Source organism: Coffea arabica, chromosome 9c, assembly GCF_036785885.1.
Source record: "Coffea arabica cultivar ET-39 chromosome 9c, Coffea Arabica ET-39 HiFi, whole genome shotgun sequence".
In the NCBI taxonomy this organism is placed as follows: Eukaryota; Viridiplantae; Streptophyta; class Magnoliopsida; order Gentianales; family Rubiaceae; genus Coffea; species Coffea arabica.
The window spans coordinates 38,749,272-38,763,442 of NC_092326.1; the positions used below are offsets into that span (position 1 = coordinate 38,749,272).

The window sequence follows — 14,171 nt, forward strand, 5'->3', positions numbered from 1 at the left end:
AATGGATTGATGAACTACATCGAAATGGAGGATGCCCATCATAATTAAACTAATTATGGACGCTTATAATATCCAAGTGATGTAAATCTAATAGATAAAAGGGTCAATTATTATTATTTAACCCTTCTATGATTTTGTATTCTACCACGTTATCCCGCATTTGTTTAACTATTTTTCCTGGCCTCAATCGTTTTACTTACTATATTCACCTAACACCATCTATATTTTTATGGTATAATTTCATAAACCCCCTTTGAGGTAAGCCTCATTTGAGGTTTATGATAATTACACTCAACTCCCTCTTTGTTTCAATAATATTACACTTACCTCCATTGATATAAAATGAAATCACTACCGTTCATGCAAGAATCCAACCAAAAAAAAAAAAGAGTACATTCATCATTTTCTGGCCATCGTTACCAACTCCTTCTTCCCCCAACTATCATACCCATTCCTCAAGCGAAACTCTTTTTCTCGAATATACTTACACACCCGCTACCTTCTCTACCTATTTTAGCTCGTTTTCAGTGGATTCTTTCTTTATTTCTTGCAATGTACATATGCATATAGGACACATATTTTCATTTATTAAGAAGGGTAAAAATTAGTTAAATTTAAAATGATCATGTCTCTTCATAGTGTAATGCATCCAAATGTGTATTGTGAAAAATAAGGAGAGAATTCACTTTTTCTCTTCCATTAATAGCTATGGTTTAAAATTCTTCACCTTGTTTTTGTTTAAGGTGATGTATTTGGCTTTCGAATTGTATAGGGTTTTAAAATTTTAATGATGGCTTGTTAAGGGAGGAGTAAATATGATTGTACACTAATCCGTATAGCAAATACAACAAAAATATACCACTATAATGTGAACGACTGTACTTGTCCAAGTCCCCATTTTTCCCTGTGAAAGCAAACTCTTGGCCACTACTTTTCTCACGCCTATCTTTATTTTATCCCTTTATGTTAGGTATTTCCATCCCATCCCTGATTTGTAGATATTTTCGCCTATGTCTTACATGAAGTGATAAATAATTAAGGATAGAGAGAGCTGCAGTATGTGTGAAACTTCCAAAATTACAGACTTGTCATGCTACTAAACTTCAAAAGAAAATAGACCCAATAGCTATGAAGTTTACAAAAGTGGATACCTATTATCAAACCAATCATTCTCGTATTTGATAAATTAATTTAGATTGGTTTAAATATGTAATTTAATAGTGTCTTACTTTAGATTAATCATTTCATTCCATCGAAAATTCTCTTCTAGATGATATGCGATTGCATCTTAGTTAGAAAAAAGATCGAGTTGAAACTAAGACTAAGAAAATAGTTAGAAAATATGAGCTTAGACTATCTTCCCCCCCCCCCCCCCCGGCCCCTAATACATTAATAACTGATCTTATCTGAAGTTCCATGAAGTAAAGCTAACTGAAATTTACACAAGAACTTCTTTGAATGTCTATGTGAGCTAACTGCGATCAAAAGCTAATTAGCTTTAGTTGCATTCTTCGCTCTTCACTTTCACAAAACTCTTTGAGAATGATATAATGGAGAAGGCTCACATGACATGGTGTAAAATAGAGCAAATTGTTGTAGGGAAGTGAAGGCTACAACTTGTATAGTAGTACTAAAATTATTTCACAAAAGAAAATTCTGATCTTGTGACTGTAGGAATTACATATAATTCATAAATTTACACAACCGAAATTTTTGCCTTACCAAAAAGGGGGAATGAATCTCTCATTTTGATCTTTTTTTTTAATCAATCAGAAAGATCTTTCACATCCCACCGTCCACCATTCTGAGCATCATAAGAACGTATTAATGGCACATGATGTACAAGATGATAAAGACTGCCACCATTTTTCTCGAGCATGGAGACAAAATTTTTCGGCATATCATGCAAATGAATCTCCTTGAGTTGGCTGAGGTCATCTATACCTACTGGAATCTGCTCTAACTGACCGCATCGCCTTATGATCAGCTTTTGTAGACAAGGCAATGAATTGCGTTCCATTATGACCATTTTCAGCTGCTGAAGTAGCTCTAACTCCAGTATCTTGAGCTTCTGAAATTTGCCAGCATTGAAATCCAATTGGTCCCCATTGTAGGCGTCAAGCAGCTGGAGTTCTAGTAAATTAGGAAGATCTTGAAGGATATTAATGGGATTGCTGAACTGTTGATCCAGCCGAGACCACTTCAAACGAAGCCTTACCAGATCATGAAGTTCGGAAATCCAGATAGGCATCCTCTCCAGTCTTCCATTCAAATACAAACGCTGGAGTCGAGGAGGATGAGAAATTTCTTGCATGTCTAGAACTTCCGCCTCATTTTCTGCTGCCACATTCAAAGAATGCAAATTTCGCAGCATTTGAATAGTCTCAGACAAGATCCTTCCATCTTCTTTGCGCAAACCCATGATTCCCAGCCTTCTCAGTTCTCTGAGGCCTCGCATTGCAACAATGATTTTGTGATTTTTATTGACTTGCACAAACAGTAGCTTGCGAAGATTGGCAGACCGCGTGATCTCTCCTGCGACCTCAAATCCTTTAATTGTGTTAAATGCCACATAATCTTTAATGTCATATCTGTAAACAAGTAAGTAACGAAGCTTAGAAAGATGGCATATTTCTTTTGGCAGCGTTCTGACTAATGTTTGTTTGAGGTCCAAGGTTTCAAGGTGCTTAAGCTTTCCTATTGATTTCGGAATGCTTCTGATTCCTGTATTCCTCAAACACAAGTACCTCAACAACAATAGTTCTTCAATGTCTGCAGGAAACATGTCCAAGTTTGCACCCTCCAGATGCAATTCCCTCAACATCTTTAAGCTTGAATAGCCAATTGGAATGGAGTGCTGGCATGGTGCTGATCGGCCAAACTTTAACAAAGCGCGAGCACGAAGATTTGGGCACAGCTGGCCTAGATCACCTTTATGAATCGATATTCGCCTGACCCTCTCCTTACTGATGTCAAACGTACCTTGATCCGGATAAACTTCACAAAAGTTTTCATCTTGAAGCTGTGAGAGAACAATCTCATGAATAATATTTTGAACATGACAAGTTCTTGGTCTCCCATCGATGTCCATTTGCCACACCTGAACCAAGTTTCTTTGAATGAGCTCGTTCAGGTATTCTTCCCCCAAATCTTCGAGTTCTTTTCCATTGTTCCCTTCTGTGATGAAGTCTTCTGCTATCCATAACCGTATTAGCTCTGTGCGCTGGATGGGGTGATTAGGGGGAAAAGTATTCATCAACAGAAAACAGTTTTTAAGATGGTAAGGTAAGTCATCATAACTAAGAATCAACACTTTTGCAATATTTGCAAGCCGGCCATGGCTTGTCAGTTCCGATGCAAGACTATCACGCAATTTTTTCCATTCAGGTTCCCTTTCCCCCTTAGTTGACAAAAGGTGACCAATTTCATTGATTGCCAATGGTAGCCCTTCACATTTTCCTAGAATTTCATTGGACAGTGTAGCTAAAGCTGGAGGGCATATACGAGATCCTGGAAAGGCGATTCTGTGAATGAGTTCCTTAGCCTTTTCTAGAGATAGATGCTGAATGGGATGGACATCAACGGATCCATCTTTCAGTGAATAGGCTATATCCCCTCTTCGCGTAGTGATGATTATTCTACTCCTATTCCTTCTTGGCAATGCTAACTGTAGTGGAGCCCATGAGCACATCGGCCCGGTCCGCATACACGTCAGCTCGGCCCAAGAGTCCTGACGTGATGGGCTGGTCTAGGGGTCAGGTCCTCTTGCAGGACCAGACGAGCGCCGCCTCCCAGGCGGATGGGCCTGATGGGCTTCGGAGCCCTCGTCTACCAGAGCTGGGTAGTGGAGCCCTAGAGGCTTATCCTCTCCAATAAGGACTCCTTGTCCTACCAGGAAACTACCACCTGGTGTTCTATAAATACCACACCCATAAGAAACACAAGGTACGCTACTCATAGTGCAGACTCTACTCTTTTTACTTACAAACTAGTTCTGACTTGATCGTCGGAGTTGCTACAGGGGACTCAGCCCCGCAGCTCGCTCACGTGCAGGTCGGACGCTCAACCAGCTCAGTTCGGATCTTCACTTCGGCAGTCGCATCAATTGGCGCCGTCTGTGGGAAACAAGTATTCTCTTTTTTCGCGAACAACATGCCGAAGACTAGATCTCAGAGGAATGTGGATGGTGCTGAGGGGAACGCACAGGGCGGTCCCCAGCAAGTTCACCAGGAAGCCAACACAGGGGAGGCAAGGGTCGAGCTCTCGCAGATCTCGCCGGAACAACTGGTGCAGTCGGTTGCCGCGAACTTGCCTACTTTTGAGGCTATAGTGACCTACTTGAAGGGACAATCTGGACAATCTGGTGCAGTGAAGGGACAATCTGGGGTCCCCCCCAGCCCGGAGTGTCGGGTGCGGAAAACGGGCAGAACAGGGAGTTCGGAATCCCGATCTGGAAGCCCCAGGTCGAAGAGGGCGCGAAGGGAAGTTACACGCGAGCAGGTCCCGGTACCAGAGCCCTCTCATAGGAATTCCCGAACTAGCCATCCGGAGCCCGTTCTGAGGCCTGCCCGGATGGAGGACCCTCATAGGAAGGAGAATTATCAGGTCCAGGATGAACTGGATCTCCTGCTGGATCCGGAGGCGGATAGGTACACTGCCTCTCCTTTCGTACCGGATATCGAAGATTACCCTCTGCCTGCCAAGTTCAAAATACCAACCATGAAATCCTACGACGCGACCACAGATCCGGAGGATCACTTGTTCGCGTTCCTGACTCAGATGCGCCTACAGACAGCTGCGGATGCAGTTAGGTGCAAGACCTTCCCGATGTTCTTGGAGGGAAAGGCCCGACAGTGGTTCCAGGGTTTGCCCCCCAGGTCAGTTCGGTCGTTCAGTCAGCTCGCGCGGCTGTTCGCGGCCCAGTTCGTCTCCTCTCGCGCTTATTCCAAAACCGCGGCTCACCTGATGACTGTTCATCAAAGGCCTGAGGAGTCATTGCGTGAATATATGGTGCGTTTCAACAATGAATCCCTTCAGGTGCGTGACCGAGATGACAAGGTTGTGATGGCAGCCTTTGTCAATGGGCTGCGCAAGCAGAAATTGTACACGGAGTTTGTAGAGAGACCTCCCAAGTCCGTCCGGGAGATGCTAGACCGAGCTCATGAGAAGGCAAATGCCGAGGAAGCCAATCGGTTGAAGGGCGTCCAGGAAAGGCTGCGGGATGACAAGCGCAGGAAGGGCGCCGACCTGGGGGAGTCACGGACAGGTCAGGGCCGCAAGAACATACCCGAGCGCTTGCCTCGGAGCCAACCATGGGAGAAAGAGAAGACCTGGACTTCGCTCACCGCGCCCCGAGCTCGAGTTCTGGCTGTAATGGAGCAGCAAGGGATCTCTCGCCCTCCTCGGCCGTTGGGGGGTGATAAAGCTCAGCGCGACCAGGGCTTGTATTGTGCGTACCACAGGGACGTAGGGCACGACACGGAGGACTGTCGGCACCTCAAAAGGGAGATCGAGAAACTGATACGGAGAGGTCATCTTGGGCAGTTCGTCCGTGACGGGCGTGCAGATCAGAAGCAAGGAGGTTTCAAGCGAGATCGGACGACTAGCTCGCACGACCGACCTCGAGGTCCCCGTGATCGTACTCCGGAGCAGGGGGTCCAGAACCTAGCCGGAGTGATCAACACCATTGCGGGGGGACCTGCTGGAGGAGATAGCCACACTGCTCGGCGAAACAACCGGCCTCCTCCCAGCGGGGAGAGCTCGAATAAGCGATTAAAGGTGTACGAGGAGATCATATATGGGCCAGAGGACGCAGTACCCTTAGCCTCCAATAACCATGAAGCAATTGTGGTAGAAGTTATCATGTGTAACTACAAGGTAAAGAAAGTGTACATCGACAATGGGAGTGCCATCGATGTGCTGTATTACAAAACCTTCAAGGAGTTGCAGCTGGAAGACAAGCAGCTCATCCCCGTTCGAACTCCCTTGATAGGTTTTGCAGGTCCGCCAGTCAGGCCAGAAGGAATGATAACCCTCATGGTCACGGTAGGGGAGTCGCCCAAGTGCCGAACTGTCCCGGTGAACTTCGCGGTGGTAAAGGAGCCGTCCTCCTACAATATGATACTGGGACGACCTACCTTAAACGCACTCCGGGCTGTCTGTTCGACCCTGCACCTTAGCATGAAGTTCCCAACGCCTGATGGGGTGGCCGAGGTGCTGGGGGACCCGGAGGTGGCTCGGGCCTGTTACATCGCAACCCTCAAAGGCAAGGAGAAGCTGGTGGCCCAGACGACCTGTCTGGAGCCCTGGGAGCCTGCTGAAAAGGAGGAAAGGTTGGAGACGGATGAGAGTCTGGTCGAACTGCCCATCTGTCTCAAGCGACCTGATCGTGGGGTAAAGACCGGAGCTGGACTGAGCGAGCTGACACGGAGAGCCCTGGAGTCTCTGCTGGAGGAATATGCCGAGATTTTTGCGTGGAGTGCTGATGACATGCCCGGAGTCCCTCCCGAGCTGACAGTTCACAGATTGCACGTTGATCCAAACATCCGGCCAGTGAAGCAAAAGAAGAGGAATTTCGCTCCCGAGCGCAATGAGGTCGTCAAAGAAGAGGTAGGCAAGCTGTTGGAGGCCAAAATTGTGAAGGAGATCTACTATCCGACCTGGTTGGCCAATCCCGTGCTGGTCAAAAAGGAGGATAAGGCCTGGAGGATGTGTGTAGACTTCACCGACCTGAACAGGGCCTGTCCGAAGGATTGTTACCCCCTCCCTCGTATCGACCAGTTGGTAGACTCTACCACGGGGTACGAGATCTTCTGCTTTCTGGATGCTTTCAAAGGTTATCACCAGATAGCTCTGGACGAGGAAGATCAGGAGAAGACTGCCTTCATCACCGAATACGGTACGTATTGTTATACCACCATGCCATTTGGGTTGAAAAATGCAGGTGCGACCTATCAACGGCTGGTCAACAAGCTGTTTAAAAACCAGATCGGCCGAAATATGGAAGTGTACGTGGATGACATGCTGGTAAAAAGCCGAACTCAGGATCAGTTCATCAAGGACCTCAGAGAGATCTTTGACGTTCTACGGAGCTCGCGGATGCGGCTGAACCCCAAGAAGTGCACCTTCGGGGTCAGGTCGGGCAAGTTCCTGGGGTACATGATATCCAAGGACGGGGTAAGAGCTAATCCCGACAAGGTAAAAGCTATCATGGACATGGCTCCTCCTCGAAACGTAAAAGAGGTCCAACGGCTAGCTGGCAGGATGGCGGCCCTGAACAGGTTCTTGTCGAAGTCAGCCGTCCGAGGTTCCCCCTTCTTCAGGGCCCTGCGGAGAGGTCCCCAGTTCGAGTGGACTCCAGAGTGCCAGCGCGCATTTGACGAGCTCAAGGCCCACATCGCGCGCTTGCCAGCCTTGACCTCTCCCGCACAAGGAGAAGTCTTATTCATCTATCTGGCAGTTGGGGAGGAGGCGATCAGTGCGGTACTAGTTCGGGAAGAAGGCAAAATCCAGAAGCCCATATACTATGTCAGCCGGGCTTTGCAGGGGGCGGAGCCGAGGTACACCTCAATTGAGCGGTATGTTTTGGCACTGGTGCACGCGACCCGGAAGCTCAGATCCTACTTGCAAACTCACCCCGTGGTGGTCATGACCGACCAGCCTCTCAAGCAAATTCTCTCAAAGCCTGATGCATCAGGAAGAATGGTAAGGTGGGCAGTGGAGTTGTCTGAATACGATCTTAGCTACCAACCCCGCACGGCCATTAAGGCTCAAGCATTGGCAGATTTCATAGCTGAAGGAATCTCCTTTGGGCAAGAGCAGTCGCCAGCCGAGCTGACCAGAGGCGCAGCCAAGGCCGAACAGGCCAGAGGAGCTGTCGAGGTCGTACAAGCCGCCGGTACCAAATCGACCCAAGACGTGGCTGAGGCCGGACAGGTCGGAGAAGCTGCCGAGGTCACAAAGGGTGCTAAGGCTTTCATGGCTGAACAGACCATAGACGCAGTCGAGGCCAAGCAGGCCGAGGGACTTGCCGAGGTCGCACAGGCCACAAAGGGAGCCAAGGCCGAGCAGGTCAAAGAGGCTGTTGATGCTGGACAGGTCACGGGCAAGGTCGATCGGACCATCCCGACCTGGACGCTTTTCGTGGATGGATCCTCAAGCAAGGAAGGCTGTGGAGCAGGGCTTCTCTTGACTAGCCCCAAGGGGGATGAGCTGGCCTACGCCCTGAGGTTTGATTTCAGGGCCTCTAACAACGAGTCCGAATATGAGGCCCTAATCGCAGGGATGATGATAGCTCGGAAGTTGGGGGCCGAGTCAATAGAAGTCTACAGCGACTCGCAGCTAATAGTGAATCAGGTAGGAGGACGTTATGAGGTTAAGGAAGAGCCCTTAAGGAGGTATGTCGCCAAAGTGCATGAGCTGAGAGCTCAGTTCAAGGTATTCACACTCAAGCAGGTCTCGCGAAGCCAAAATAAGAGAGCGGATGCTCTGTCCAAACTGGCTTCCACCTCGGTCGGTACATTGAACAAAGAAGTCCTGGTAGAGGTTGTCAGGAATCGGGCATACGACCAGGTAGAGGCAGCTGTTATTCAAGTGTTGGGCTCATGGATGGATCCCATCGTGCGGTACTTGGCTAGTGGAGAACTCCCTCCAAGCCGGGCGGAGGCACGGAGGGTCCTCCTCAGGTCGCGGGGATATGAGCTCTCGAATGGGGTACTCTACAAGAAATCTTACCTGCGCCCCTGGCTGAGGTGTATCACTCCGGAGGAAGGAAACTACATCCTGCGGGAGCTGCACGAGGGCATATGTGGAAACCACGTCGGCCCAAGGATTCTGGCCAAGAAGGGAATGCTGTCTGGGTATTACTGGCCGACCATCTTCTTGGATTCAGCCGACCTGGTAGCTCGGTGCAAATCCTGTCAGCTGCATGCGCCGATCCATCACGTCCCAACTCAGGAGATGATCCCTCTTCAGAGTCCTTGGCCTTTTTTCCAATGGGGAGTCGACCTGTTGGGTCCGTTTCCCCGAGCTCCTGGGGGTTATGAACATGTGGTAGTGGCAGTGGATTATTTCACCAAATGGGTGGAGGCCGAGCCCCTTACCACCATTAGCAGCAGGTCGGTGCAGAAGTTCCTTTGGAAAAACATCGTTTGCCGGTTTGGAATACCTCATGTCCTGGTTTCTGACAACGGGCGTCAGTTCGCTGACACCGCTCTTCAAGACTGGTGCTCGGAGCTCGGGATCCGGCAGCACTTCACCTCGGTTGGCCACCCTCAGGCCAATGGACAGGTCGAAAACGTCAACAGAACCATCCTGCACGGTTTGAAGACACGGATAGAATTCGCCCGAACTGGGTGGATGGACGAGCTGCCAACCATATTGTGGGCTTACCGAACCACTCCCCGAACTGCTACCCAGGAGACTCCTTTTGCTCTAACTTATGGAGCAGAGGCGGTGATCCCTGCGGAGATAGGAATTCCATCGGGCAGGGTTCAGAATTTCATAGCTCGGGACAATGAAGATGAGCTGCGCCTTAATTTGGATCTGCTGGAAGGAAGAAGGGAGGAGGCAGCCATACGTATGGCCAAGTACAAAGGACAGATCGCGCGGCACTACAATGCTAGGGTGAGACCTCTGTCGTTCAAACCAGGGGACCTGGTCTTACGAAAGAATAGTGTCAGTCGGGTTCTGGGCGCGAGCAAGCTGGACCCAAATTGGGAAGGTCCCTATGTGGTGAAAGAAGCGGATCGAGCTGGGCACTGCAAGTTAGCCCACCTCAGCGGGGAAGTGCTCCCGCGAACCTGGCACAATTCCAACTTGAGGATTTTTCGTTAAGAGGACAGCTCGTCCCAAGGTCAAGACCTTTTTGTTATTAATGTATTCGGCTAAAAAGTTATTTCATCATTAGGGAGTAGTTTCCTCAGGTCGGTATTGGACCGACCTGATGCACTTTGTGACGATTTTTGCAAATAAGACTAAGAATGAAGCAAGGGGAAAGGCCTTTTCATTTCATTCAATAAAACTGTACAAAGGGGAGCCAAGCTCGCACAAAAGGAATTGCACAGAGGAAGAGCAAAGCTCATACAAAACGAACTGCCTACTGACAGTTCAGATCCTATCCTAAGTTCCTACTCTAGTTCTCGCCCTCTTCCTCCTCCTGATCGGTTTCAGGAGTGGTTACTGGCAGCTGAGGATCGGCAACCAGGTCGGCCAACTTCCGTCCATGCGTGTAACCCTCCACCAGGCGGTCGAGCTGCTCCACAGCCAGGGGGTTGTAGCTGGGAAACTTGCCCAAATCAAACCCAGGCAAACCCAGCCTTTGCACCTCCTCCAGGGCTTGAGAATACCCATGATGCAGCACGGGAGTATTCAGGATGGCCAGGTCGCCCCTAAAATCCTCCGACCTGAGGAAGGCCCGCACGCCCTCCTGGGCTCCCTCAGTCCTAGCCGCCTCGACCTGAGCAGACAGCTCGGCGCTCCTCTTCTGCTCCCCATGCAGCTGAGAGGTCAGGTCGGAGTTCTTCTTTAGCTCCAGTTCAAAATTAGAGTGAGCCTGGGCGAGCTGCTTCCTCAGACCTTCAGCTTCTGCCACAGCTGCTTCGTTCTGGCTGAGCAGTTTCTCATTGGCCGCCCTCGTCTCGCTCATCAGGGGGAGGAGGCCCTCATAGCGCTTGGCCAGCTCGGAACCAACCAAGTTCACTTGGGCCGCGCCTGTGTAATAATAGTCGAGGAGGTCAGACGCCTCCATGGCCTTGACCAAGCTGTGGTCCCTTGGAAGGATGGCCCCCTGAGCGAGCTCCCTGGCCACCTCTGGGAATTGAGCTCGGTCGTTTATGGAGAGTTTCCACTGAGGACAGAAGTGCATTGGGTGTTGGTGCGTGATCAGCCGCGTCTGTGGGTCGAATAGCAGGGTAGAACTCTGGCGTTGCCACAGGTTAGGAGGAGCGTCAGCTCGGGCTTGCTCCTCGGCAGTATTCACGCCGTAGTGACCGCCCTGACCAGGTTCGGGCGTGGACCTCTCTTCCTGAACTGGGGAGGAGGTCGTCTCCACTCTTGCCCTCTTGGCAGTTGTCTTCTTCTTCTTTTTCTTCCCAGCCTCGACAGCCTTGGCGGACTGAGCAGGAGTTGGCTGAGGCGTCGGAACTGGTGCCGAGCTGGTTGGAATGGCTGAGGAGGGCTGGGTAGTAGCACCTGGAGTGCTGGCTCCTCCGATGGTTAGAAGGGAAGAAAACCTCTTCACTGCAAAAAGCAGAAGACCAGAAGGTCAGTAGATGCATAAAACAAAGAGAGGAAAGAAAAGGAGGGCCAGGTCGTTTACAAGAGGTCAGCTCGTCTGGCGAGAGCGGCCTATTTTCTGGCGAGGGATCTGAGGGGTTAGCTCGGATCAGCCCCGCCGCCCAGAGTTGGGCATTGCTGAACTCTTTCACCTCCAGCTTCTCGTCTGAGCTGAGTAGGCGGCTGAGCTCGGCTACAGGGAGCGGATCTGGAAGTGGATCCGAAACCTGAGTCTCCGCCCTCCAGGTCAGAGGGGGAAAGCCCAGGCTCTTCACAAAAAAGAAGTAACGCTTCCAGTCTTTGATGGAGGAAGGTACCCCCGTGAACAGCTCGCGGGTGGGGGTTTTTGCTCCACTTCTACGGGCGAAGTAGAACCACCCGGGCACCTTCCCGCTGACCTTCATCTGGAAGAAGGCTTGGAACAGGTCGTGGGAAAAGGGAATTTCTAGTGCTCGGCAGAGGATGAAAAAGCCTATAATGGAGCGAACACCATTGGGGATGACCTGAGTTATGCGGATGCCCCAGAAGGTGAGGATGAAGAAGAAGAAGTTGGGAATAGGCAGGCGGAGACTAGCCATCAGCTGGTCCCTATAGATCGCCACGAAGCCAGGAGGAGGTCGGCTGGCGACCTCCCCCGGTAGGGCAGCCCTAGGTTCAAACTGGGCTGGGATTTCATATTTTTCGGCCAGCCCGTCAACTTCCTTCTGTCCCAGGGCAGGAGGGATAGTGTCGACCTCTCCAAAGTCGCCACTAGGTCCTCCCGAGGTCCCCGCGGCCATCTGAGCTGGAGCTGCCTGTTCCGCAGCCTCGACTAGAGGCTGGGCAGTTTGTTCGGCCGGGCTCATTATTTGGACAGGAGATTGTATGGGAGAAGGCGCGGTTACTGACCCAGATGAAGTGGAAGGAGAAGAACTTGAGGGGTCGGGAGAGGGGCTATCTAGGAGTATGGGGCTAGCTGCTCTGTGCCTAGGGGCCGAACTGGTAACGTCAGAGCTATCAGAACTATAAGAAGACATAAAAAGGAAAAGGAAACTTACTGATGGAAGGAGATCGGATGAAAAGCTGATTTAGGGAGGGCCGAACTAACCCTGGGCTCCTAAGGAAGATTGACCCGACGTGTTCTGAAAGAAAAAAGTTTGAAGCAGCGAGTTAGGAGTGAAAGGAGCGAACTAATAGAGCGAAGAAGGAGGAGTGAAAATGACGCCCAAGGGGCCTATTTATAGGCGATTCTCAGGGCGGGAAGACGAGAGGGCGCGCATTTATTTGAACTATTTATGGGGAACCGTTCCCAACCGCCATAACTGGTCGACGCGACGGTTGAGGTGACAGACACGAACCGACGCGACGGTTGCTTGCACCACTCCTTGACAGGGGCCCGCACCGAGCTGACGCGACGCTCTGAAAGTCGGCCTAGATTCACGCGCCTGTTCGGTGACTCTAGACTAGAGGGGGGGCTAGTGTAGTGGAGCCCATGAGCACATCGGCCCGGTCCGCATACACGTCAGCTCGGCCCGGTCCGCATACACGTCAGCTCGGCCCAAGAGTCCTGACGTGATGGGCTGGTCTAGGGGTCAGGTCCTCTTGCAGGACCAGACGAGCGCCGCCTCCCAGGCGGATGGGCCTGATGGGCTTCGGAGCCCTCGTCTACCAGAGCTGGGTAGTGGAGCCCTAGAGGCTTATCCTCTCCAATAAGGACTCCTTGTCCTACCAGGAAACTACCACCTGGTGTTCTATAAATACCACACCCATAAGAAACACAAGGTACGCTACTCATAGTTCAGCCCACAGATCATCGAGGACGATTACATACCTCTTATCCAGCAAATACTCCCTAATGAGGTTGATGTAGTGTTCCAAGCTTTGCTGCTGGGGAGCTGGGGCCGTTTCCGCCCTGGAGCTGCATCTGCATAGTTGATCTAACATGTTCCGCAAGATCTCCAATTTCTTCTTGGACTTTGAAACACTGATCCATGCGGAGCAACCGAAGTCTTGTTTTACTGCCTCGAATACTTGCTTGGCAAGAGTAGTCTTGCCAGATCCACCCATGCCCACAACAAACATGACCTTGTGCTCATCCACCATATCCAGTGCCCACGCCATCAGCATGTCCCTATCTTCCTCAAAGCCTACAACGTCAGCATCTGCAAGGTACAAAGGAGCAATCCTCGGATGAAGATCTGAGTAATCACGGTTTGTAGTTGGACTTGGTGTTAAGGCAGCATGGGACGAATTTGCTGGTAGTGGTAGGTATCTTTCTCTACCCTTGTTGATTTCCTCGAGAGTTGATTTGATATCATTTATCTGATCGGCAATTGACCGGTATGCCCGCCGCCTTGTCACCGATAATGCCCTGCCATTTTCTGCCTTGTGATGGTCAAAAAGGTCAAGAATGTCGATGATGTCATCAGCTGCATCTTGAACCTTTCGAACCCAATCCAGAATTTGTTGATCTTGGACCGCTCTTTGATGAGCTGCACTCAGAAATGCTGTTATAGTACCCAGTTCACTTCTCAAAGTCCTGATCCCAGTATCAACTTTCTTTGGCAACTGCAATTCTCCCGTTAGAAAAGCATCAAGCTTTGCGAGAGCAAATTCCACACAAGGGTCTGTCATGATTTTTCTTTTGCTAGATGAATATGAGTTGATATAAAAATTGCAAAGAATCTTTACTTCATTTATAGGGTTTTCAGCCCCGGCCGGCAACTGCAGCGTGTTACAATGTCCTTGACTTTAAAGTCTTTTTTTTTTTTTTTTATTTACTTGTGAAGTTGCTTTTAATACTACAGTAGTTTATTTTCCTCAAAGTCAAAGTCGTCTGCCTTCTAATTTTAATTTAGTTTTGCCATTTTATTGTTCCTCTCTGCAATGTAGGTCAATCTCGGGTTTGTTGTTGCTTA

The 14,171-nt window shown here is 49.9% G+C and overlaps 2 protein-coding genes across 2 annotated transcripts; one reads left to right on the forward strand and one right to left on the reverse strand.

Moving 5' to 3' along the window:
* Positions 1-1,765: 1,765 nt before the first annotated feature.
* On the reverse strand, positions 1,766-3,691 carry LOC113708103 (disease resistance protein RPM1-like). Its single transcript, XM_027230574.1, has one exon. The coding sequence runs from the start codon at positions 3,689-3,691 to the stop codon at positions 1,766-1,768; it is 1,926 nt and encodes a 641-aa protein (XP_027086375.1).
* A 461-nt stretch (positions 3,692-4,152) lies between these two features.
* On the forward strand, positions 4,153-9,834 carry LOC140014235 (uncharacterized). The gene has a single exon (XM_072064667.1). The coding sequence runs from the start codon at positions 4,153-4,155 to the stop codon at positions 9,832-9,834; it is 5,682 nt and encodes a 1,893-aa protein (XP_071920768.1).
* The last annotated feature ends 4,337 nt before the right edge of the window (positions 9,835-14,171 follow it).

Excerpts from the sequence above, each read along its gene's own strand:
- LOC113708103 (XM_027230574.1), bottom strand. The coding sequence starts at position 3,691 with ATGTGCTCATGGGCTCCACTACAGTTAGCATTGCCAAGAAGGAATAGG.
- LOC140014235 (XM_072064667.1), top strand. The coding sequence starts at position 4,153 with ATGCCGAAGACTAGATCTCAGAGGAATGTGGATGGTGCTGAGGGGAAC.